General features: G+C 40.6%; 1 protein-coding gene across 3 annotated transcripts; it reads right to left on the reverse strand.

The window, feature by feature from the left end:
* Positions 1 to 4,558: 4,558 nt before the first annotated feature.
* On the reverse strand, positions 4,559 to 26,380 carry LOC121917341 (phospholipase ABHD3-like). Of its 3 annotated transcripts, XM_042443243.1 has the most exons (10): positions 26,017 to 26,379; positions 19,938 to 19,978; positions 18,738 to 18,901; positions 16,389 to 16,571; positions 14,618 to 14,663; positions 11,253 to 11,365; positions 9,026 to 9,199; positions 7,104 to 7,152; positions 6,850 to 7,015; positions 4,559 to 5,695 (listed from the first exon to the last, which is right to left on the reverse strand). In XM_042443243.1, exons 1-10 carry the CDS (start codon positions 26,093 to 26,095, stop codon positions 5,517 to 5,519), a joined length of 1,194 nt encoding a protein of 397 aa, XP_042299177.1. In that variant the 5' UTR covers positions 26,096 to 26,379; the 3' UTR covers positions 4,559 to 5,516. The 3 variants fall into 3 exon arrangements, with proteins under 3 accessions (XP_042299177.1, XP_042299176.1, XP_042299178.1); XM_042443242.1 differs by lacking the exon at positions 19,938 to 19,978 and having other exon boundaries at positions 26,017 to 26,378; XM_042443244.1 differs by lacking the exons at positions 9,026 to 9,199; positions 19,938 to 19,978 and having other exon boundaries at positions 26,017 to 26,380.
* Between the last annotated feature and the right edge of the window lie 16 nt (positions 26,381 to 26,396).

A 26,396-nucleotide genomic window follows, 5' to 3' on the forward strand; every position in this document is an offset into this window, starting at 1 on the left:
TTCATCTTTGCCCATTTTTGTTTTCTTCTATATGGGAGAAGAATCAGACTAATGTAATAATGAAGTCCTTTATGTTGGCTGTCCAGTAAGAAGTCAGAAATGATCTTGTGCCTTAATTGTGTAGAAGGAAGCAGTTTGATAGAGCAGATTTACTTATAGTCATACCACAGTTAACAAAGTATCTGATGGTGGAGCTTCTTTTTGCAATGGTTTTTTTATGCCTGCTTGGCTCACTTTCCCTCTATCTAGCTGGAAGTTTTTTCAGCAGAATTGGCAATGGAAGGATGATGAAGGAGAGCTGGAGAAACACTGACTTTCATTGTTGTGCTGCAGCACTGTGCCTGTAGCAAATAGTGCAATAAACAAAGCTTGAGTTAAACAGCAGGTCCAAAATAGCCCTGTGTAGTTACCTACAACAGGCAAGCTAAACAGCAGCTGTATCCTGAATCTCTTGCATAACAGCAAAACAGAAAAGAGGACAGTTGATAAGCCTGCCTCACCAGTTCCCCCCAGCATGTTTAAAAAACATAATTTTGACCACCAAAATGGGAATTGTATGAAAAGCGGAGGGTGGTTGGTGGGGAACCATACCTGGAATGGGATGATGCCTTCAAGTGATCTTTTTAAAATTTACTTATGCATGTTGCTGTTTACTTACTCAGGACTAGTTGTTTCACTTCACTTTGGCATATTGTTAGTTCTGAAGAAAAAGTTTGCTGAAACATGTTGAACTAGTTTTCAATTTTTTTGTGGTGTGGGAACCTATTCTCATTCTTTCCACATTCTTTCTATCCATTACTAAATTTTCTGTTACAGATGTAATGACCAGGAAGGCATCATCTTTTGTAGCTGCAGCATATCTATGGTATTGTTCCATTCTGTTCATATGAATACAGGAATTAGCATATATGTCATGGTCTTGAGGGGAAAAAGAATTTGTTTAAAGAGGAAAGGAGGTGCAATTTAGACTAGGGAGTGAGTAACCTTTGACAATGTTTTGAACTTCAGCTCCTGTAATCCATTGGCCATACTAGCCAGCATTTTTGAGAGTTGGAATGGTAAGCATCTGAAGGCCAAAGATTTTTAGTTCCTTTCTTAGTGATATATCAAGTGAAGTCTTTGGAGACAGATGCCAATAGTCCTACTGACCTAATAACCTTCAACTGGATACAGATAGGGCACTTTTATCACATAGCTACAGGGGCCTCACTTTCACTTGCCAATCCCTAGCCCTTCCTGGTAATAAAAATCCCTTTACAGGAAATTTTCCCCACTCCTGTTTTACAGCAAAGAGACAGATGTCACTATTGCTGTTCTGGAAAGTCACACAGAAAATAGCCTTGTTGGCCAATTTCCAATTACCAAGAAGGCGATACTGTATTTTGTAATCCATCTCCATTCTTGTATCTCATTACATCGCAAAGTACAGTGTCCATAGCTCAGTCTGTCCTCATCTGTTATGAAGAAACCAGTGCCTGTATGATGGAACTGAAGGTAACAGGGGTAGAAAACCACCACGGTTCAGTTCTTGACATTATCAACACACATCCTCTTTGCATTTGCAAGTTTCTATAAATCATATATGGGTACATGGCGAGTTTCCTTTCTGAGAGCCAGCTTGGATTTGTTTTCTGATTTAAACTTCTTTGTACCTATAGTAACATTTTTTTTCACACACACCAAAAGAGCAAGATAGCTGGTTTGTGGTTTGTTTGTTTGTTTGTTTGTTTGTTTTTGAACAGTGATAGCAACACAGCTTGGAAATGTAATTTTTTCTCTACAACTTCCAGAATCTCACAGCCAGCGTGTAAAGAACAGAATTATATTCCAGCTCTACAGCAAAAGACAGCACTGCATGAGGTTTTGTCTGTCGCCTGGGCTAAAACATGAACTTGGGCTGCTTAATATTTTTTCTGAGTACATGTTTGCCTTAGATAGTCTTAGAATATATGTGGATTTATTGTCCTAGGCACCTCCAATTTTGAAATAAGATCCCCCCCCGATATTAGTCAAAAAAGCTAAGATACACTGTTTCAAGATATCTTATTAATGCTGTTGATTATTGATGTGAACAATACAGATTTACCACATAAGAAATCAATTTCTGTATTGCTAGGTGCTGTTCAAGCTGAGATATCTAGGGTTTGGAAGCCAGTATATCAATTAGGCGGTGGTTACTTAGATTCTGATGGACTGCTTTAGCAGAAAAATTAACCTACCACACTCAAGAGAACAGGAAATATCAGGAAATATCAAAGGACACTTTTATGGAACCCTGGTCCCCATTTATCAACCATACTACAGATCTTTTTTCTACACAAGGTCCACTGTCATCTCACTTAAAGATTATGAACTCTGATTTTGTGATGTACAGGGAGAGTGATCACTGAACTGTGTTGAAACCGAAATAGGGAGAATAAGAGCATTGAGGGCAACTACACTATTCTTTCAAAATTTAAAAATAAAAATTTAAAAAATGATCATTCCACAATAGTTTTGTGTCATGATAAAGTTGTTGAGATTTGCTACAGTATGCGTGTTTGCTATTGTGGAAATGTTTTCAGTATTAGCAGATTAGCTGGTAATATAAGAGAAGGCACATGTGATGGAGGGAGCCTACAAGTGGGTTCATACATCATTCTGATTCTTTGTCTTAAGAACCAAAAGTAGGAAATGGCAGGGCTGTGTGTTTGTACATGTGTTTTACACACAGTAGTGTAGCATAGAAAAATAGTAAAGACATACACCTAAACCCCAGATATTTTCAATAATGCTGGATTTCTTACTTTTGTAACAGATTGTTCAATGCCCTGAGTTAATCAGTTGTTCAGTACTAGATTAACCCCCCATTCAGCATGTCAAAAGAGAGGGCAGGCTGTGTGTATGTAGTGCAGGATGATAGACCACATTAAAGATTGCACTTAGACAGTGGGACCTCAGCATCCATGGACTTGCCATCCACGGATTTAGGGACAATGGGACTTCACCTGAATTGTGGTGCAGCCGTGTGCATGCACCACCATTGGGGACAATGGGACTTAAGGTTGCACTGATTTTTGTATCTACAGGGGTCCGGAACAAATCCCTCATGGATATCAAGGCCCCACTGTACAATCTCTGAAAAAGCACACACACTTTCACAATTTTTTGCTAGTGTATTGCCCCAGCACTATTATTTTTGCAGAAGGTGTTCCCCATGATAGTATTTCCCTTTTCCTTTCTGTGAATGGTTCCATAGCAAAGGGCAGTATTATATCTAAAAGCATTAAGTGCTTAATTTGTAAGCTAAAGAGAGGTGGCAGTAGGCATGCCTTCTTGAAAGCTATGCCACATGACCTGGCAGTCTTTCCCCTTCCATATGCATCAATAGTGATCTCCCTGACACTGAGCAGATGGAGAAGGAAATCTGGGTAGTCCCCATTGTTTCTTGAGTGAATTCCCCACCTTGCTGTCCATCCAGCCCGCTTCCAAAATAGGCTGAACACCCACAGGCAATCTATACCACCCAGCCCCTGATGTAAAACTAGTCACAATGGAGCAATTGCAGAATCAAGCTGCACTGCTCTATTCTTTTTTTTCACTTCCTTGAACATATGTGTACCATTGCATAAATGATTGCAACTGGCAATCACCTCCCTCATCCCACCCAGCTGCAAGACCATTGGACACTTAATGTCTAGCTGTTCAATAAAATGATCACCCTCCCGTCACGTAGTTTGTGTGCCAATGTGATAGTGTTTTGGGCTTGGCCTGGAGCAAATCAGGATTATTTTGCTTTGGTGTTTATCACTGGAACATGGTTTCATCCTGGTTTCTTCCCGTTTTGGCCAAATGCGCATATAAATAGGTAGGGCTCAAAATGGGGTGAAACCACTTCTTTTGTCCATGCAGACAGCTCCTGTCAACAGGGCGGGGAATTCACTTTCCATTAGGCCAGACTTTAAAGATGCTGTCCAAGGTGCTGAAACCCATTTGCAATATAGGCTCAGCACCTTCAATAGCTCCTTTAAATTTTTGGACTAAAATCCATTGATGGAGGAATCCTCTGCTGCTGCTTATTTATTTCTTCTGTAGGAAAAGGTCATTTGTGAAAATGGCCTTTTATTCTACCTGAGAGAAGGGGGAATCTTTGGCTAAGGCATTAAGAAAATATTCCAAGTAATAACTTAGAAATATTACAACTGCAAAGTATTTAATTATTAAATTATTAAATTTGATATTTATTTAATGTAACAAAATAGTACATAATAGGATAATTTTATTAAAATGATTAAACAGTAGATTCAGAAAGATTTCAATACAAGGTGAGGGCTGGTAGAAAATAAAGGACAGGCAACTGAGATGACCAATTTAGGGATTAACTAAATGAAATTGAAATTGAAAGAACTCATGCTTCTGAAAACACTTCACAGATCGTTTCATTCTCCCTGAAATAGAACAAGGCTGACACTAAATCAGTGGTTGTGTTGCAAGTGGGACCATTGTACTTCACTGTTAATATTAAGTATATTTTACATAGGAATATTGTACAGATGTGTAAAACATGAAATGCGAGATGTTAATTTGAAAATGTACTTTATTTCCATTCTGTATTGCCACATAAAATATCTGGTATAAATATAAATGTTAGAAGTTAACTAGCAATGTTAAAAAATTAAGACATATATGGTATTAACAAAAACAAAAAAGCTGTATATATAATACCCACCATTTATAACAAGTGCAAAATTCAGGAATGCTCCTGCAGTCCATGGCTAAAAGATGGCTTTTAAATTCTTTGTTTAAAATTCTACACCATTTTCTTCCTCAGTGCTCTTAGAAGCCCACTTACAATGTAATTGTTTCTGAATTTTAAGTGCATGAGAACAAGTAATCTAATGCAAAATTCCTAAATGTCAGTTATCTAAATTAAAAAAAAACCTGAGTAATTATCTTCTGTTTACTTAAAGGTTTTAGTTAAGTGCAATTTAATGTGTACAGATTGCTTTTTAAGGTCATTCTTAGAAGGCATATTGAAATAAAAACAGAACAGTAGTAATATTGCAAAGTATTTAAGCAAAACTTTGGGAATATTTTCTCCCAATAGAGTTTTTATCTATTTATTTGCTACATAAGAGTTTATTTAGCTTATTTGCTAAATGAAAGGTTGGATTTACTGTGACTGGTCATTCTGGGATGGCAGGAGCAGCAATGCACCATGACTGGGTTAATCCCTGCATGCCAATCCAACTAGGCAGGAGTCAATAGTCTGTTCAGTTCTTACTGTTAAGACCCCTTCACTGTCAGTTTAATTATCTAGCCTTAAAACATTTCCCCACCACCACCAGGGTGTTTTTTTTCTCTAAGGTCATACTTACAGATTATTTTTTAAAAAGAACATAGTGCTATTGCAAAGTATTTAAGCAAAATTGTATGGGTTTCTGCCCATTTGCTGGCTTATTTGCTAAATTATGTGCATTAAGCATAATTACCCTGATCATATGTCAATGTGCTGTAGTCATGGCTCTGAAAAATTGCTATAGATTAAAGATTTTGCTTCCATGCTCAAACACAGCTTGAACAAATTGCTTGAAGACTCTGTCCATGTATGTGCACTTTCTTGGCCACAGTCCTTCTAGAAAACCAATATGGCCTCCATAAGAAGTAAGGATCAAAGCTACATTGGGATTTTGTTTTGCAATGGCTACTGGTATGGCTAAAAGGGGGGAAACGGAAAGAAAATGTAAGTTTGAGATACTATCTTAAAACTAACATGCAAAACTGGTAGTGTAATGGGTAGTTCAAAAATAAGTGCACTTATGATGGGTATTTGTTGTTGTATCCTTCCAACTTACAGTGACCCTATGGCGAACCTATCACATGATAATAAGAGAAATAAATGTCACTCGGGTGAGATATAAAACTCGTGTAGTGGAATGCTGAAGTCTTAATGGCCAATTCTTCATTTTACATCATTTTAAACTAACAAAAACCTACCATCTGGGAAGTTACATAAGAATAAAAATCAAGAAGTATGAAATGTGCTGTATGCAGGTCTCACTTTTCTGATTACCGTACCCTTTACAATATGACCCCTCTCTCTGCAGATTTCTCTGCAGAACCTAGAGATTTCTAGAGAGGCATTTTGTTTAGGCATTTCTAGTCCTCCATAACAATTCTATGGTATGTATTCACATACTTATATACTCATGTATTAAGTCTAGAAATAGTCAAAGAACTGGCCCAAAAAATCTGAGTTGACTTATCCATGGGTTAATGTAAGTACTGGACCTTAACTGTCATAAAAATAGAAACCATCCCCTGGTGAAACACAAGAGTGTAATCTGTCATGGAAGCACTGTCATAGACCACCACCCCTCTACTCTTTCATTCATCCATCCTTAAGTGTGAACACAAACATTTATGCCTCTTGCAATTTTGTAAGTTCTTTAGCATTGTGTTCCTTTGCTTCATCCTTTAGATCCCTTTTTACATGATCCTAAGTCTTACTCTCGACTTATCCATGAATCATATCAAAATCCATCATTTAGGCACGATAACCTGCCCTCGACTTATACATGAGATTGACTTACAGTCGAGTATATATGGTACTTTACCGAACCCTTTCAAGAGGGTTTGCTATTACCTGTAGTTTCACATCTCCATGCTAAGTCTGGGAATATATCCTCCATAGATATGGGGGTTGTATTGTATTAGTGAAAATTCTGCTAAGTAGAAGCATATTGCACCCTCCTCCACCCAAACTCTGTATTGTGTTCCTAATATATTTCAGGTATATTTTGAACTTACTTCCAAGGTCAACCAAGAACATTTTCATAAGAGGAAGACAAACAGAGTACATGAACTTGCCATGATCTGGTGAGAAGACATCATCTAGAGAATTTAAGCACAACACTGGAATGCCAATTCTTTTCAGTCTTCGATATGGACTAGCATCTGCATAGTAATCTTCAAGTGTAGGATAGCCAAACATGACAGAGGTGAACTGTTTGTCAAATTCTCTAATGGTCTTAGCCTGAAATACAGAATTTATATTAAAGACCCTTTATAAGTATTGGTAAAATTTTAACGGGACATTAAAAAGGAATGGTTAATTTTCATACCTTCATGACAAGATTCATATCAAATAACTTGTCAAACATACGCCTATGTCTGTAAAATAAAGAAAATGGCTCTTGAAAACTGGGTCAAATTATTTAAATACACAGAGAGAAAATTTCTTGTCAGATAGAACAAGAATGCTATAAATTATGCACAGTGACAACCTGAAAATGTCATTCTATTAGATACTTAAAAATGGGATCTTTCTGCAAAGAAGAGGTAGCTGCCTGAAATACTATCAGGCAGTGGCCATTAACATATTTTATTTATTTATTTGGAATTGAGATCCAATGTAGCTTACAAAATTAATATAGATAAGAATAAAACACAGAGAGGTAAAAAGAATTATTCAAAGGTAATTAAATATCTGTAGAATTAAATCCTATAAAACATCTTTATTTGAGAGACAAAGGCCCCATACAGACAGGCCAAAATAAAGCTGCTTCGGGTCGCTTTGGAGGCATGTTGTTTAAATGATGCATGCGTCCTAAGAGTCCAGAAGCTGCACCAAAGCCACGATCCAGTGCTAAGGACTGTAGTGCAGCTTTGGTGCAGCTTCCAGACGCTTAGTAAGCATGCATCATTTAAACAGCATACCTCCAAAGTGACCTGAAGCAGCTTTATTTTGGCCTGTCTGTATGGGGCCAAAGAATAAAAAATAGTACAGCACACTATTAAAAGCCCTTTTCTTCAAAAACAGTCAGGTCCCAAAAGTGTGTTAGAGTAAGTCTTCCTCTGATGAAGGAAGAATAAGGAGAAAGGCAATCAAACTAGGGATGTAAGTCCCATCACTGTTCATTAAACAGTTTCTTGATGCTTCAACAAAGTCTTTTACAAGCAGTGAAACTTGGGAGCTTCTTGACTAAGGTCAAGAATGTTAATTTTATAAAATTTGCATTTGCTTGATTATCAAACTAACCTAGGAAGCATATTCCAGAGCCTAGGAACAACCATCAGGAAGTCCTTCTCTGGTCTTTCCTACATGGACTTGTGATGATAATAGGCTGAAGAGAAATTCCTCCCCTGAAAATTTCAAAGATTTCAAAGCCTGAGCAGGCTCAAATGAGAAGACAGGACCCTGTCTGTTTATTTACTCAAGAAAGGTAACTGGAACCCAAGCCATATAGCGTTTCATAGGTCATAACCAGCACTTAGCCAGTGGAGGTGTTCTAACATAGGGATTAGTATACTACCTGCAACCAGCTCCAGTCAACAGTCTGGCTGTAGCTCTTTGGGCCAGCTGTGAGCACTTTTCAAATTCACCCTCACCTACAGCACGTTTTGTTGTTGTTGCTGTTATTGTTGTTGTTGTTGTGTGCCTTCAAGTCATTTCCAACTTATAGTGACCCTAAGGCAAAACTATAATGGGGTTTTCTTGGCAAGATTTGGTCAGAGGGGGTTTGCCATTGCCTTCCTCTGAGGTTGAGAGTATGTGACTTGCCCAAGGTCACCCACTGGGTTTTCATGGCTGAGCTGGAAGTTGTAGTCCAACACTCAAACCAACGCACCATTCTGGCTCATTACAGTAATCCAAACAGGGTGTAACTAAGGCATGTGTCACCATGGCCAGATCAGAAATCTCCATAAACATAACTGTACAAATGTACTTCTGGCCACATGTTTGGGCATCTAGTCTCAGGGTTGAATCCAGGACCACATCCTGACAACCTGTATCCTTCTGGGGGACTACAGCCCCATCCAGCAACCATGTGGGTCAGATCGTGAGGCACTTCTATATATGAGGCCATTACCAAAAAGTCCTTTTCCTGCACCTCCATCAGCCTAACTGCTTTCATAGGTGGAGGCACTGATAGGGCTTCAAATGTTAACTTAAGAATACAGGCAAGCTGGTGTTAATGAAAGCGCTTCTTCAGATAACTGATATCCTTAACATGTTTCAAAACTGACTGCATTTCACACTTACCTAATAAGTGAAGATTGCAAACAGGTGGTTAAATAGTAATTGAAGAGAAGCCAATTCACTGGTTTTTCCAGTGAATCTGCAGATGCAAAAACATTCCATCCAGCTGAAAAAATTACAGCTGCTTTCAGTGGTGTTTCTCTGCCTGTTTTGCCCAGATAATTTAAGAGAAGCATCCTGAAAGTAGAAAAGGAAACAAATGTTTGAAGAAATACTTCACCACCCATGCAACTGATAGGTAGTGTACTTACTACTCTAGCATCTCAGTCCTAAGCATTTGTACTAGCCGATGTATTAGAGAGATTGCCCCCCACTGTCAAGACAGTGCCTATCATGACAGGTGGGACTGCTGATCTAGTTTTTTTTACTACTTTATCATCACATTCCAAGATGGATGAGTGTAATCTTGAAACTGATTAAATTAAAAGCTTACACAAAATAATTGGGTTGGATCAAGAAATACTGTAGTTTGCAAGAGAAGAAAGCCACTTCTGCTTATTGGTTTGTGCATCATTTCCAGCAATCCTTGGCATCATCTTTTCAAATACATGGGAGTGCAACACAAAAAGGATTGGGAAATAACAAAAAGAATATTGTGAAGTCGAAGGCTTTCACAGCCGACATCCATAGATTTTTGCCTCAAGGTGTGAGGATATGCAAGGAGGATTTGTGTCTATTTAATTAGTGATCCATTGTCTGCTGGGTCAGGGGTTTTCCCAACAGACAATAGATCACTAATTAAATAGACATCCTGAGGCCTTGCCATTCAACAACACACTGATTAACATGCAAATCACTTCCTCTCAACCACAAGTCACACAGTATATATACCCCATTCACTTCCATGCCAGCATCCTCTGAAGATGCCAGCAATACGTCAGGAATAAACTGTTCCATAACACGGCCACATAGCCCAAAAAACCCACAAAAAGAACATTGCTTATAATTAACCAATTCATTATCTTTGCTGGATCCATCTCACTGTGTGCATTCCTTTAGGAAGTCTTGGCACATATGTGTTACCAGGAGAACTTGGCCTACATTCTTCTGCAGCCATTTCACACTTTATTTAGTTTATGGGAATGTCAATAGTGAATATAATAAATATTGTTGCCCTTTTATAATGAATGAAATGTAAAAGCGTACGATGATAGATGGCCTATTCTTTTGCAGAGAAACCACAACTGGCTAAGGTTAAAGGTATTCTGGTTTATAGATTGATGTTCCAAATGTGCAATCAAAACAGCTCAACATGGAGTGGAGGAAAGAAAGAGGGGGAATATTTATTTTATGTCCCTACTACTAATAAAAAAAAAGACTGCTGGTTTTACTACCTTTTACACAAAGTTTCTGATAAATCAACATAGTCTTCAGTTTTTGATTATGTGTTTTTAAGAATCTCTTCAGATCTCTTAATAGCAACAATACAAAAATCCCATGGAACAATCAAGTAATCAGTTGCATTTCATTGACTGTCTAGGGTAATGAGCAAAATATCTTCTATTTTATATCCAAAGTTGTACTGTAGCTCCTGAATCTGCTGTAGAAACCTTTAACTGAGGATTGGGAGACATTAAATTCGAAGATGGAAAGCGAGAGGGGAAAGGGAATTCCTGTTGTAAGTGGAAGCTCACCTGCATGATATGAGGCCTATATTATGACCTGTGATAATTACGTCTATACGTCTTTGGTTATCAAGCTCAGACAACATGAGCTTTGTTCAAAAAACCCTACCGTCTTCAGAAATCTAGAACATGATATCCTACATAGTCAGAAGAGACAGGTTAATATAACTATCCTGCAGTAGTGGTTCCTTCAAATTTTATAGTTAAATTCTGCTTTAGTTTTCAAAACTAAAAGCACTAATACAGTCCTTGTTCTAGAGGGGAGATGAATATGTGATATAAAGAATATGGATGGATGAAATAATGTTACTTACAGTTTTAAAACAGGTACTGTAGCTATTCACAGGTAAAGTTCTCAGTTGCTAGTAAAACATGGTTACAAGCTGAGCATGTAAAAGAGTGAACTGAAGCATCTCTTAAAAACTACATCTTCTGTCAGCTCATATTTCTTTGATGAAAAGTAGAACAATAGAGAAAAATGAGACCCAGTCATTTTCCATTGAGTCTGTATTAGATAAGAATAATCTTTACCATCAGCCTTTGCAAATTGCTTTCCAAGGACCAGAGAGCTATACTGCCGTGGCATCTGTTATATAAATGCTTACCCTCCCATGGAAACACCTGATGCCATTAGTGCAGCTGAGGAGTACAAATTGTGTACATAATTAACAGCAGTTTCCAAATCTTCTGTATTAGCAGCACAGTAAGTCCTTGGTGTCTAGAATAAGCCAAAAGTGAGAAAGAATACAATCATAATTTGTTTTGTCACATCTATATTCTTTCTTTTGTATCTCATTAACATTTCTTACTATTTTTCTGTATTTTTATGCTTTTTGGTTTTGTGTGCGTGTGTTTTTAAAAAATTGTAATAGGAAAATCTTAATTAAAAAATGAAAAAATAATAATGTATCTCCTTAAACCAAGACCAAAACAAAACAGCACCAGGATGGTTTATACAGCAGCAAAATTCAGTAAAATTAACCCAAAGGACATTTTTAGAAGATGTGAAGTTAGATCCAGATTGCCCATACCATGAGCGGAAGGGCTTATTCCAGTCACAGAACTGATTGAGATCCAGTAGAAGCTCTCTACTGAAGAAAAAGAGGATAACTTTTTTTATCAATTCACCCTCCTTCTGTAACACTCCCCCTCTCCCCCCCCCCCTCCATGTAGCCTTTAATACTACAAAGCAAAATGACAGAGGTCTTCAGGGAGAGGGATATATCAGCAAAAATTCCTTTCAGTGCAAACAGGTCTCTGATAAATTATAATCTTCATCCATTCCATGTTGTTCACCAAGACATGGTTTTGTACATGTATACTTTGAGCATGAATGTATATTACTAACATTTTAAATCTCACTCCCAGTACGTACACCCACAAAATAGTTCTTGCTGTGCAATTTAATCCAACATCTCAGTGCCTTCTACAAAATGTGTATTTGTAATCAGGCTTTGGAGCCCAATTCCAAAGAAATACATCCAAAGGGTCTCCTGTCCCTCATCTTTGCCCTAAACCATGTCCTCTAAAAATGATGGTTGACTATCAGTCAGTTTCAAAGTAAAACTGGATGCCACAAAAAACAGATTATGTGTATATGAGTGAGAAAAAGAACTTTCCCTGGAATCTGTAATAAAACAAAAAGGGTCTGAAAACGATCTGCAAGCTTTTGGGATTTAAGGAATGTTGGAGTGTCAAGCTGATGGAGGGGCAGAAGATGGAACCGATCTGCTCAACTCCCTAACTATTTTTAGAAGACATCCTAGAAATCAAGGATTAGGAGGATTAGAGAGAGGTGTGTCATGATGTTCCCTTTCCTGTACAACATAGGGCTATCTCATGTGTTTAAAGTAATGGATGAAATATCAGGCTATCCATGTTTTTTAATCATTAACTCTAAATAAGAAAGAGTTCAGTGACACAGTGCATGTTTTGCATGGAAAAGTTTAGACTTTCATGTTCAATTATTGGCCTCTCCTTATGAGACTGGGTGGCCAGTGATGGCAGATGTGGAATGTCATGACCATTAAAAATAGGCAAAACTTGGCTAGCTAGACAAGTAATGTGTAAGAGTTTTCTTTAATCCTACTTTTGTCCCAGACTTTTTTGATTGCTTAAATTTTAAGAGCAGGCCTGTGATTCCATGAAAGTATACAGTAGGCACAATATTTGGTAATGATACCAGAATTCACATTCCTCAAAATGTTAACTTCTCTGTAAATACAAAAGAATGCATTTCTAACCCTTAAAACTGCAAAATCATCATCATCATCATCATCATCATCATAATCATCATCATGAAAATATAGCAGAGCTTGGAAAAATTACCCTTTTGGACTGTCAAACCATTCTCTCAGGTAGCATGTCACTGGTCATGCTCACTGGAGATTCTGGGAACTGTAGTCCAAAAAAGTAACTTTTCTAAACTGCCAAGTGAAACCTCAGCAGTAATAGGGGCTACAGGATAAACTTACTAGCTTTCAAGAGGCAAGTCTTCAGTTTTGATTGATCATTTAATTTATACTCATTACAAAATTCACAAAATTTAGAATACTGTGGAACAGGTTTCTTTTTTAAAAAAAGACATAATTATGGCAATCTGAAGGCAGTAGTAGGTACACAGTGTAAACAAGTCCATAAAATACTGTCTGACAACTGGGTGAAAGGGCAAAACCTTCACGTTTCAATACAGATAGATTCTAGGTTGGACTCAAAGCATTTAAAAACCATTAGATGTATTGATTTATTTATTTTTTTGCTCTTTATACACTCCTAGTTGCCAAAGACAACAAAATCATAGTTCAGCTTCTTTGAAGAATTGTTTTTTAACAATTTTAACAGAGAAAACATTTTAATGCTCATTTGGCATAGCAACATGCAATGCAAATGCTAAACATGTTTAATCAGAACTCCTACTTAGTTAAACACGGTGTATCTCCAGGTATGTGTGTTTTATGTGATCCTGTAGCTAGCTACCTAAAAGTAAGCCCCACTTAATACTGTGGGATTTATAAACATGCATAGGACCATGCTATTAATATATTTCTAGATTTTAAAAGCTGCTATTCTTTTCAGTGTTTGCTAAAAAGTGTAAAGTTATCTCAGCTCACAAGAGAACTTACTTGAGCCTGGACTTTGCAGACACATTTCTTCATTATTGTTTCAAAATCATTCAGAAGGGATTATAGATCAAAATTCTCACTAAAGAGGCTACAACTGCAAATTAGAGTCTTTCAGCACTGGCACATATAAAGCTGATTACCTGGCATTATCCCGAAATGGAAGCAAACAAAAGATCTTTTCACTTCATTTGATATATAATTTAAAGAATTAGTGTGCCACAAAACTCTTTTGTACATTCATCTCCAAATGTTTGCCGGAAACCAATTCTTTCTTTCTACTTTTAGTAAGAAAACCAAGTCTTATACTTTGTTTTAATCCTTGGAAATTCTGAGAGTTTTGTTAGTCAAAACTAACTTTCCAAACTTCCATAAGCAATGAAACATTGCAGTGGCCCTTCACAGACTATAAATATGTGGCAGGACAGCAAGATCTTAGCAATGTACGCACTTCCTTAATGAGTCCTGCCTTTGGATACAAGCCTCTCCTTGTTTCTTGTTAGATGGGAAGGGGAGTATGTTTATTTTAGAAAATACTGAGTTGTTAACAGTAGGGTATCTGGTACATCTGAAAACTGGTGATTTTCTAGTATGGGACAGAATTCTGTGACCATGCAAAATCAAATATGTAGTCTGCAGGAGTTTACTGACCCAGGTTTGCGGAATTGTAAAACAAGGCCCAACCCCTAAGAGGAGAGAGGACAGCTGAAAAACTACCCATTCTAGTGATAGCTTTAGGGTGGATTGCTTGTGGAAGTATCACATGCTTCCAAGTATTGGCAATTATGCTCTTGCTATGTGTTTTGTTCACAGTTGCTCTATATTTTATCTAATTTAAGAGCAATTCTTACCAAGAGATTTTCACCAGCAATTCCTCGATAGTTTAAGACCACACACCTTTTAAAAAAACAAAAGAGATTTGTTTACCAGAACTGTTAACCAGAGTGCCTTTGGATATGAAGATTCAAAGCTGCTCCAGTTTATTATTCAAGATTTGCCTATGATTCAAAACAGTGACACAGACACACATAAAACACATAGTTATGTATTTTCTGTTGAAAGTGCCTGTCTATCAGTTACACAAAATGCTCACCACAAATCATTGATCCACTGTACAGTCAGCTCATTCCATTCCTTAAAATTACTGATTTTTCCAACCTTTTTCCCTCTGAAAAATTTATGGTGGTGGAGGGGGCTCAGGCTCAGGAAAACCAGCAACTCCATTTCTGCTCACCACTACCAAGAAACAATAGTGAGCATTTGTGCACTAGCTACAAACTGCTAAATGTATTCTAGCAGGTAAGGACCAGATTTCAGTACAGATGAGGGCTTTAAGGGTGTCAAGGAGAGAGCAGGAGTATGTGGCTTTCTGAGATTTTCTATTAGCTCCCAGATTCTGACAGATTTTTAGAAAGAATTACTATTACTTACACATAAAGCCCGGAGATATTACCTTTTGGACCACAGTTCCCAGAATCACCTAGGCTGCATTCCGCATTGCAGAAATAATCCAAGTTAACACCACTTTAACTAACATGGCTATGGAAATCTGGAATTGTCATCTGTTGTGGCACCAGATCTCTCTCACAAAACTACAGTTCCCAGAATTCCATAGCATTGAGCCATAGCAGTTAAAATGGTGTCAAAACTGGATTATTTCTACAGTGTGGATGCAGTCCCTATGACCAAATGCCAATGGACAAGATGGCTATGGACTTTTGGGAATTTCAGCCCCAAAGATAACTTTTCTAAGTTCCCTATACAGTTGGCTCTCCGTTTTCATGGGGGATCCGTTCCAGACCCTCCACCACTACCACAAAAATGGAGACTCAATGATATTCAAGCCCCAGAGGCTTGAATGGGGCACATGCCCACTAGTGGGGTGCATGCTGCGGGGATAACGGAGATCACCCATCCATGAACATTCAAGACCGCAGACCTCAAGTCCATGAGAACGGAGGGGCAACTGCATAGTGCAGCTGAAGGCAATCTGGAAATCACGACCCATTATCAAATGTTCTTGATAATGTAATGATTTGCAGATAAAGATGAAGATAAGTAATAGAGACAGCAAGCCCCCCCTCCCCACTTCCACAAGTAATATGGAAACGGAAATGGGCTTATATGGTTTTCTTTGCAGAAATGATCTGGGGGGGGGGGAGGGGCATGATTCCTCTTCCCAAATGATTTTAGTGGTGAAAGGAGAGTCTTCATCATTGATTAAAGTAACCTGTATTGGTGGGTGGGGTGCAAAGTCATTCAATCCTCTAAAACCCATTCTTTCTCCATTACTTTATATCTCAGGTTAAAAATAAGCAAGTTCTGTGCATTGCTTCCTGCCATCAGGAAATCTTACCATCCTTATTACTGTGCAGAAGGTAAGGTGCATCCAAGCTATGAGGTGCTGCAGCGATTCCCCTGGCTTGGTTAATGAAGTACCTGTGGTACACATGCCACCCTATGCGCTACTATAACTCTGCTTTTGAGATAAATGGGAAAATAGGGACAGGAAATTTCTTCCAGCTCTATCTCTGCATCATTCACTACAAATTAGTGGAACTTCCTGTGTGTGCAGGTTTAATCTAAGCAGGTCAAGTAGAAATGCTGACAAGTGAAACTGACCTGTATCCCAAAGTTTTGCTCTGCTGAATCATATGGAGAATGTAAGATTCCTTGCTTGTTCCTGTGAGGCCTGGCAACAAAAGGATGGTGGGTCTGCTGTTGGAATCTGGGTAAGGTACACTGTCATGATTATCAAACCAATCCAGGGAAATCTGTCCTCCATCTGCTGCAGTGATAAGCTCACTGGAAAATCAACACTAGATTAGTTTTGCAAAAGTAAAAATAAAAGCATCAATGAACTATAAACCTCTCCCTTCTCCATGGAATATCTGATGTACAGACACACTGTGCTCATAAGACCACAAAATGTGCTTATCTGCCTCCCCGCCCCCCAGCCTGTTGGACATCATTGTAGTGGGGCTACTGCTCACAGCTCCAAACATCAGTACTATTTGAAAGTATGAATGGTTATATCATTTGTCCTCACTTCCAACTTTTTTTATACCTTCTGAGTTTAGTTGCAATCCTAAGAATAGCAAGACTGGATTTTCCCAACAACAGTATATTATGAACTATTATTGTTGTAATAGAAATGTGTAATTAAGATATATTCAACTTTTAAAAGACCAGCTCTCAGTGGTCTGCAAGAACTGGTTTGTTGGTATGAATCCAGAAAGCCACCTGCATTTCCTTGTGGGGGAAAGAGCTGCACTGAAGAGCAGAGTGGGTTTCTCTGCTCTAGCATCCTGTCTCTTTTCTAGGCTTGGTGCAGAAGAAGGAGACAACACACTTTTCCTCCTGTCCAGTCCATTCACTGTCCTGCACACAATCCCTAGTGAGCTATACCTACCTAGCTATAAATACACAGCTCCAGCAGTGTGTTCCTACATTCTAGAGGACTCTTATGCAAGCGTGTGGGGAAATGCCAGAGAAACTACAAACTCTGATACAATCTTTGAAGGAAACTTTGCCATCAGCCTAGTGAAAGCCATTTATTCAGCAACCAATGTTAGAATTAGATTGTATTTTTCCAATTGGTTGATGAGTTCAGCAGTTCTGAAACCTCTTTACTTCAGTTTTCTCTAGGACAAGAGAGAAAAAATACAGCAAGACAGGCCAACTCTGCTTCATTTGGAATAGACATGTGTTCGACTGGTACCTTTCCCATTGAGGATAGTTACCTTCCTCTTGTTTGGAAGATGCTCTGTTTAGGCTCTAAACTTTAGGGTGTGGGAGTGAAATTACACACACTCATTTGCAGAGGAGGGCAGTGGGACAGATTTTTCACCTGACATATTAGCTAGCTGAGTATAATTACTCTTTGGGGCTTGCTTTAATACACTCGTCCCTCCACATTTGCGGATTTGACTTTTGTAGATTTGATTATTCACAGATTTTATTAATATGTTATCTCTAATATTTAGGCCCTCCAGCACAACTCTATGGTCAACTTTAACCAACAGTAACACTGAAGGACCCAGAAATTCCCAGAGAGAACATTCCACTAGGCATTTATAGCTCCTCCAGCACAATTCTATGGTCAATGTCTGGCAGATGTTGACCACAGAGTTGCACTGGAGGACCTAGACGTTCCCAGAGAGGTGTTCTCTCAGGTGAAAACATAGTGGTTTTGTTATTTGTGGTTTTTCCACATTCATGGGGGTCCTGTGCCCCTAACCCCAGTGAATTTGGAGGGACGAGTGTATTTAATATTCAAACTGATATTCAAAGAGTTCAGCTAGGTATTGGTTTCAGCTGCAAAACAGAGCATGAGAGGACATTTTTCTCTCAGTTAAATGCAAGAGTACTAGAGAATCAATTTGTTTCATTTTACAAGTGCATGGGCCCCCCTTCCCTTTTTCCTGCTTCTGCAAAACACTATGGAGAAATAGGTGCCATTCGAAGGATAAGGTCAGCAGGAACACAGAGGTGAGATAAACTCAGAGATTGGGAAAGTTACTTTTTTTTTTTTTTTTTTGCCCAGAATGGCCAGATTCTCTGAGGCAGTGTGGCTATAAATCTCCCCCAAACTTCTTCCAGGCTCTAGGCCAGTATATGTTCCCATTCACTAGTTCTTACATTCTGGGAATGTGTGCCGTGTAACCTTTGAGGGTGGTTGTAGACATTTATTTCTGTTGACAGTTCCAGCATATGCCCTTCCTTTCATCCACTACAAGTATAGACAGACATCATGTATCATGGGACAGGTATCATGCAGCCATCCAGATGTTATTTGACAGTATTTTACCAGCTAGAGCTGGTAGGATAACAACATCTGGATGGCTGCATGATTCCCACTTCTGCTACATCATGACAGCCACAGTATGAAGTCAGTACACCCTGGTACATCATAACAGTCACACTGGGTAGAGTCCATATTTAAAGCTCATGCGAGCAGGTTGTACTTACTTCCTATATTGCACATAGGGTCGATCTGTGATGAAAGGCCGAATGAGAGTTTGTACACGGCCCTCCCAGCACCACACAGTGGGATAGTATGTTTCTGTCACAACAGGGCAGTGGTCCTGTAAGAAGCGGCAGAAGCTTTCACTGCCAGTCACCAGCTGAGGTTTCTAGAGAGAAAAGCAGGCAAGGATTTAGTATAAGGAGTAGTATGAAGTTGGGGAGAAGGATATTAATTTTAAAAAATTAAAAATTTTAATAGAACAAATACGTCAAACAGTTACAGGCTTGTATGATGGTAGTAATCATGCAAATCTGCAGGCAGGAGAGAGAGAAGACTACCATGTGGCAATGCAGGATGGTCTCCTCAAGTGGCAGGTCTGAGATGCCATTAAGTGTGACAGAGCTGACCCAAGGAAATTGTGCACAAACTCTGCTGGAATACGCAGCATCCTAACAAGGGCACAAGAATGCTGCTATGAAATCCCCATGCCTGCCAGTGAGTACTTTGTATTCTGCTGTTTATGCATATGTGGATACCATTTAGATCCCCTCCCCCCAGGAATTAAAGTTTTTTGGGTCAGCTCTTAAGACAGCAACCTGCTATATACTTGGACACCCACACAAACAAGAACAGATAAACAGTAGTGCTAATAATAATTTCTTAGTAGTAAAAAAGAAAAGAGGCATATGAAAAATTAGAATGGGTGGGCTGGTGGCAGTGAGCAAGTCGTCCTATCATCCTAACCATGAAGTCATTCTCTGTCTTTGACGATGTATCTGTATTAGTCTGTATCAGCATGCAAAAAATCTTGTAGCATCTTTGAGACTAACTGGGAGAAAAACATTTGTAGCATAAAATTTCATAGACACAGGCTGCACCTACACCGTAGAAATAATGCAGTTTGACAGCACTTTAACTGCCCTGACTCCATTTAATGGAATGTTTCATAGGTTTCAGCATGGAAGATTCAGAGGAGCGTGAAGTACAGGCTGACCCAAACAGGGGAGAAACTCCAGAATTTTCTTCCATGACTTCTCAACTGGAAGATATAGTCTACCATCATCCTCAGACTCAAAAAGTCATTAACAGTACCTCAATTTATCCCCCCTTTCAAAAAATAAATTAGGCTAGGACTTTTTGAAAATCACAGTCAGCTCTTCCAGTGTGGCTGAACCATTTATAATAAAGATCCTGCCACTTACACTGGGCATCAAATTTCTGCTGAGATGACATCTCTCCATAGCTGCAAAAGGAAGGAGAGCTCCAGTTAACAGGGTCTACTGGGAGCTGTCCATGGTCTTTTCCTCGACCTATGTTTATGTGGAATGTGGGAAACCAGCGTGTGCCCTTAATCTGGCCCATAAGGCTCTCATACCCGGCGTGGCATATTGGTTTGAGTGTTGGACTAAAATTATGGAGACCAGGATTCAATTTCCAGCTTGGCCATGAAACCCCCTGGGTAACCTTGGCCAAGTCACATACTCTTAGCCTCAGGGGAAGGCAAAACCTCCTCTGAAGAAATCTTGCCAAGAAAACTCCAATAGGTTCGCCTTAGTTGGAAACAACTTGAAAGCACACAACAGTAACAAATCCAGGTATGCTCCTTTTCCTTTGGTCTCCTGTCTCACTGCTGAATTTATTTCTTTGCTTTGCTTTGGAACACGGGCTGGGTTTTACCCATATGTTCCAACTTCCTCATGGCCTTTAAATAATCTTACAGTCACTTCCTGAGCACTTCAGAATAGCAGGACTAACTACTACTTAGCTCAGCACTTCAAACATCAAAGCGCTAACAGCAGAGGATTAAGAAAGCGTAAGTGAAGAGCTGAGCAACCAATACAGAACAAGGGAGCGATCATTGGGTGGCAGTTTGATTGGAATTGGAGAATGCCAGCAAGAGTGGTTGGTGAGGTGACAATGGAGTAACTGTGACTATAACAGTGGGAAGAGTGATCATGGAGTGAAAGGGACAGTGTGGGCATGAGAGCATGGGGTCATAGGGACTGTGGGAGGAGGAGAGAGAATGGAGTATCAGAGAAAAGAGAGTGACAGGGAGTGGGGAAAGTGGTATTCAGACAGTGCTGGAAGAGAGAGTGAGGTGACAAAGAAAGTGAAGAGCAAAACATTTACAAGGAAAATAGGTGGGGAAGTAGTGTTATGTGTGCTGGGGGGCACTGAAAGTTTGAGCAGTGCCCACACAGTTTTAGCCCTTATCAGTGGCATATGAGCTCCCAAAGTCTTTTATGAAGGCAGCATGATTATTAGGCTGAAAATTATTCTGCAGTCTCGGCTTATGAAATGATGTGAGGGTTTTCTTGGATCCCTTTCCTGCTTCTGCCTGAGCTGGATGGAGCGCCTTGAGACTACCTAAACAAACTAGGCTGCCACCACCTACTGAACTCCCCCCCCCTTTCCCTAGTAACTCAGGAGGACGTTACTGTGAGGTTGCTTCCCATCTCTGACTCTACAGAGACTTTCTTCACCTCCCCAAACCTGCAAAGGCAAATGAAAAAGGAGTGTGAGAGGTAGAAGTATTTTTAAAGGAAAAGGCTTTATTCTAAATAAGAAATCTACATAACAAAAGGATATCTCTTTACATGAAAGGCTACCTTCCCTTCAGGCACATTTAGGAGCTACATATTACAGAATAGATTAGATCATTTCAGCCAAGATCACCAAAATAACCATAAACCCTAGCACAAGCTGACTAAACATTTCCTAGCTACTCATGATGCAAATGGGATTTGTAGTCCTTGATGTTCTAGGTGTAGTGTGAACTCCATTTGTCCAATCTTGGCTAGCTTCCCCAGGTGAGACAGGAGTCCCTGCTCCTCAGGCTCCCCTTTGTTAGACTTTCCTTAGAGTATACTGGTCCTTTCTTAGGATTTTTATAAACTCTGCTGACACAGATCTTCAATGGCTATCTCATTGGGCAATTGCTCTCTTATCACCTCTGTGATGTTGACCCTATTAAAATGTAACTTAACCTTATCAGATCATTTAGCTCTATGTTACCTGGAAAGAAGGCTATTTGTGCTGCTCAGATAATGGGAGAAGCCCCCATGACCTGTTTTAGCCTTGCCTCACTTGGCTTTTCTTCACATGAATATACTTGACCTGGCATCATCCACTTCCCCAATGAAAGAGGATGGCGGGAAACCCATGGTTGCAAAAATACAAACAAACTGAGGGAGGACCTAAGGGGAAGGTGCAAATCCAAATGCACACTATTAAAAATGGAGGGGAAGGTGAATAGAATATTCTCAATGATGGCAAGACTGGCTGGGTGGGAGAAAGGCAGACAGAATCACTGAACAGCAACAGAGTTCCACTTGTAGAACCTGTTAAGAAGTCCTATTGTAAGGTGGATACTCACAGAGGGGATGGACACCAATTTGTTTTTTTTTGTTTTTTTGTACCGCTGGGCTGGACTGGCGTGCCATAACCCCTAGTTGTCCTAATAAAGTATTTTTTTTTTCTGGGTGATTTTCCCACCACAACCACCAAAATGGCTCAAAACTAATGTCCCACCCAGAATGGAAAAAGGAGGTGGGTGTAAGCAGGTTTTTAAGGTATGTCTGGAACTTTGATGACTGAAGGAACAAAATCATTGTTTTACAGTGGGATGGAACCATTTTGAGGGGACTGAGGGTCAATATTACCCAGATTTTTTAGGGTTTCTGGGGGGCTTTAGGAAATATTGTACTTTAGGGCCCCATGGCCTATAGTGAAGAAGAAAGATTTATTTCTGAAGTGGCAGAACACATATTCTATCAGCATAACATAATCATAGCATGATATTCCCACTGCAATACGTATGGCAATGTGATTGCACAGCATACATATTTTAAAATTGGCTTGACTATTTAGTAACTCCACAAAACCATCAAAGGAGTTTATTACATGGGAGGGAATCGGCCAGATCCTGTACAGATTTGGGATTTAAATCCACAAAAGTGGGATCGTTTTCAGATGCATTGAGCATTAATCCGAAATTAAGCCACACAGAAAGTGAACAAATCCTGTAAAAGTGGGATCATTTTTAGATACATTGGGGGCATTGAGCATTAATCTGATATTAACCCACACAGAAAGTGGACAAAATTGGCAGCTTTTTTACTTTCAGGATTTTCCCAAAAGTAAAAAGTGGCTGATTTTGTCTACTTTCTGTGTGGGTTATTGTTGGATTAATGTTCAATGCCCCTGTTGTGTCTGAAAACGATCCTGCTTTTGCGGGATATTCCCGAAATTTAAGTCCAGTTTCTGCATGGGATTTGGGCACTTAGCCTTCCATGTGATAAACTCCAAAGACTTGTGGCAACCTATAGATTAAGCACCAAATACTACAGTTGTATTCAGTTCTGTTCAGCATTGACACTGAAATTGACACTTTCATTGGGGAAGTGGATGATGCCAGGTCAAGTATCTTCATGTGAAGAACCTTTTAAATCACAATTACCTTAAATTGCATTGCTTTAAATTGTTACTTGTTGCTGTGTGCCTTCAACTTATTTTCTGATGTATGGGGATTTTATGGGGATTCTTTGCAAGTTTTAATCAGAAAGTGTTTGTCATTAGGTAAGGCTAAATGTTGGATTTTTGTTGTTATTAAGTGCCTTCAAGTAGCCTCCAACTTATGGCTGCCTTATTATAAAGGGGTGTGTTTTTTTAGCAAGTTGTATTCAGATGATGCTTGTCATTGCTTTCTCTGAGGCTGAGAGGCTGTCACTTGCCCAAGGCCATCCTAAGGGTTCCCATGACAGAACAGGGAGTCCTAGGCTAACACTCAAACCACTGCCAGCATGCTAATTTTCAATGTTATATTTAGCTCTTGGCATAAAACAGGACCAGTAGAACCCACAAGAAGCCCAGTATTAAATGGTCATCTGGGTGAATCAGCCCTAGACACAGATGAATAATGTATGAAAACTGGCTATCTGGTAGATATCCATCTCACTGTTCTGGTATCATGCTTATCACCTTGAAGAATAGAGAATACAAGAATGAGTAATTTTCCATACACTGAAATAAAAACAAACCAAAATAAATAAATAAATAAGGCAGCATTACTGGGTTGCACTTAAGTATACTAGCCAGTCTCATGTCTACTTGGAAGTAAGTCCCTGTTTCCTTCAACATTTCTTCTCGCCCAGCATGCATCGCACTGTAGCAATCATTTGTTTTTATTCACAGTTTTGATGGAGCAAAACATCATGAAACATCAAACATAATTAAATTATTGCTTCCTCCTCCTCCTCCTCCCCCTTCCCAAGGACTTACATTTCCTCACCTTACATGCTCCTTCATTGCTGCTCGATTCCTCCCTAACCCAGCCCACTAATTCTAAATCCTTAACCTTTGCTCCTGCAGCTTTTCTATCTACTGTGGCAATTCTGTCTTCCAAGTTCCCTACAGCCTTTCACAAGATTTCTAGTATCAGTAGTGTGCAGAACAGCCGATCTGTTAGTCAGAAGAGATATCAGACAAGATCTCAAATGAAGGAAGGCAAAATCTGTTGACATGGAACCAAGAGTTTGAGATATCAGGAAGGAAACATGACACCCAATTCATTATTTTGTTCCTTCACTCAAAGAATATTTTTTAAACCAACCCACCCCCTTCATTTGAGGCAGTTCAAGCAAAGTGGGTGATTTCTGCAGGGTGTTTTGGACTGGAGTTTCCCTGCTTGCCTCCCAAACTGGCTGCCTTGGCTGCCTCCGCTGGGTGCAATGCACCAACACCACCCAGGCGCCTGGGGCCATGTCAAACCCTACCACAGTTTCTTCCGCCAAAGGCAGGCAGGATGGGAGTTGCAGTGCATTCTCCAAAAGAAGGAGGAGAAGGAAAAGAAGGAGAAGTCCTAGCACCACTATGTGCAACAGGGCTGAAAGGCAAACCTTCCCACCCCATCCCTGCCAAGGACTAGCATCCTTCTATCCAAAGCCAAGGGCTTCACCTGACGGTGACCCCAGGCTCCTGGCTTCCTCCTGACCTGAGGATGTTGGGCTGCCCAAGCCACCAAGCTGCCTGAGGTCTGTCTCCCCTCAGGATCACCCTGAGTCCCCCCTCCCCGCAAAGGAGGTCAAGACATTGCCAGATGGAGGGCATTGCAGAAAAAAAGAGGATTTTGCCACATAGAAAAGCTCCAAACACCAGAAGCAGGCATTCAACCTTCTTAGTCCTGCTCAAAAGGGAGGATATTGTGGGAATTCCTCCTGGAGAGAAGGCTGAAATGGAGGACAGGTCCTGGAAAAGGAGGACACCTGGCCACTCTACTGAAGGAGGACAAGGCATTTCAAGAATGTAGGGCATTCAATAAAATGGAGAACATTACCACATATAAAAGCTAACAACACTCCAATTCATGCTTCTTAGTCCTGCTCAGAAGGGAGGACATTCTGGGGATTCCTTTTTAGACAGATGGCTGAAAGGGAAGACCTGCCCTAGAAAGGGAGGAGGTCCAAGTCTGGTCACCCGGTAGAATAGCATTCGTCCTAATCTTAGTCCTATGAAAAATGGAGGATGTGTTGGAATTCCTCCTAGAGGGAAAGCTGTGAAAGGGAGGACCTGTCCTGGCAAAGAAGGAGGACACCGGGTCCAAGTCTGGTCCCCCTGCAGAATAAAGATATCAATTGCATGCTTCTTAGCCTTGCTCAGGAGGGAGGGCCTGGTGGAGAGTCCTTCGTGGACAGAAGGCTGAAAGGGAGGGCAGGTCCTGGAAAAGGAGGACCACACCTGGTCACCTTGGCTAAGGAGGACATACAGTGAAAGCACTCCTCCTAGGAATGTCAATCCATGGTTGTGTGTCCTGCTCAGGAGGGAGGACACGGTGGGGATTCCTTCTTGGACAGAAGCTGTCCTAGAAAAGGAGGAGGACCAAGTCTAGTGGTCACACTCTAGAATAGATCAGTTCATCCTTCCTAGCCCTCCCTGCTCAGGAGAAAGGAAGGACATGCTGGGGATTGGCCAGAAGGCTGAAAGGGAGGGCAGGTCCCCCTGGCAAAGGAGGGCATGAAGCTGAAAGCCCTCCTAGGAATGGCAACGCCATGCTCCTTAGTCCTTCTTAGGAGGGAGGACATGCTGGGGATTCCTTCTTGGCCAAGAGGCTGAAAGGGAGGGCAGGTCTCCCTGGCAAAGGAGGACAAATGTAGGGCATGCCCAAAGGACAGCTAAAGGTGCCCCTTCCCTCCTGGGGGGGGGGAGAGGAGGGGCTGGACGGGGGCAGCAGGGGTCCCTCTGGCCGAGGAGGAGGAGGAGGAGGAGGGGGGGGGGGGGTCCTACCTTGGCGATGGTGCGGAGGTAGTAATAGGCGGCGTAGGCGGCGGCGGCGCAGCAGAGGGCCAGGGACCAGCCGCAGCATCCGGCTCCGGAGCCCAGCAGCAGAGCCTCCCTGGCGGCAGGGCTCTCCAGGGAGAGGGACCAGGCGGGGCTCAGGCCCAGCAAGAGCATGGCCAGCCAGCCAGGGACCCCCCCCCCCTCCCAGCCTCCTGCCCCTCAGGCCTCCATCCCTCCAGCGGCAGGCAGCAGGGGATGAGGCTCCTTGGTCCTCCCTGGCTTGCTTGCTCCCTGGCCCTTGAAGGCAGCAGCCTCCTGCTTCTCCTCCTCCTGCTGCAGCCCTTCAGCTCCGCCTTCAGTCCTCCTCTCCGCCGGCGCCAGCGCAA

This window comes from Sceloporus undulatus, unplaced genomic scaffold (genome assembly GCF_019175285.1).
Source record: "Sceloporus undulatus isolate JIND9_A2432 ecotype Alabama unplaced genomic scaffold, SceUnd_v1.1 scaffold_15, whole genome shotgun sequence".
Lineage (NCBI taxonomy): Eukaryota > Metazoa > Chordata > Lepidosauria > Squamata > Phrynosomatidae > Sceloporus > Sceloporus undulatus.

What these genes read in the sequence shown, in the direction of transcription:
- LOC121917341 (XM_042443242.1), bottom strand. Translation starts at nt 26,184, where the DNA reads ATGCTCTTGCTGGGCCTGAGCCCCGCCTGGTCCCTCTCCCTGGAGAGC. An exon ending in CCCTATGTGCAATATAGGAA is followed by an intron (nt 16,572 to 18,737) that starts GTAAGTACAACC and finishes TTGATTTTCCAG; the next exon opens with TGAGCTTATCACTGCAGCAG. An exon ending in ATATGAATCTTGTCATGAAG is followed by an intron (nt 7,016 to 7,103) that starts GTATGAAAATTA and finishes TCTGTATTTCAG; the next exon opens with GCTAAGACCATTAGAGAATT.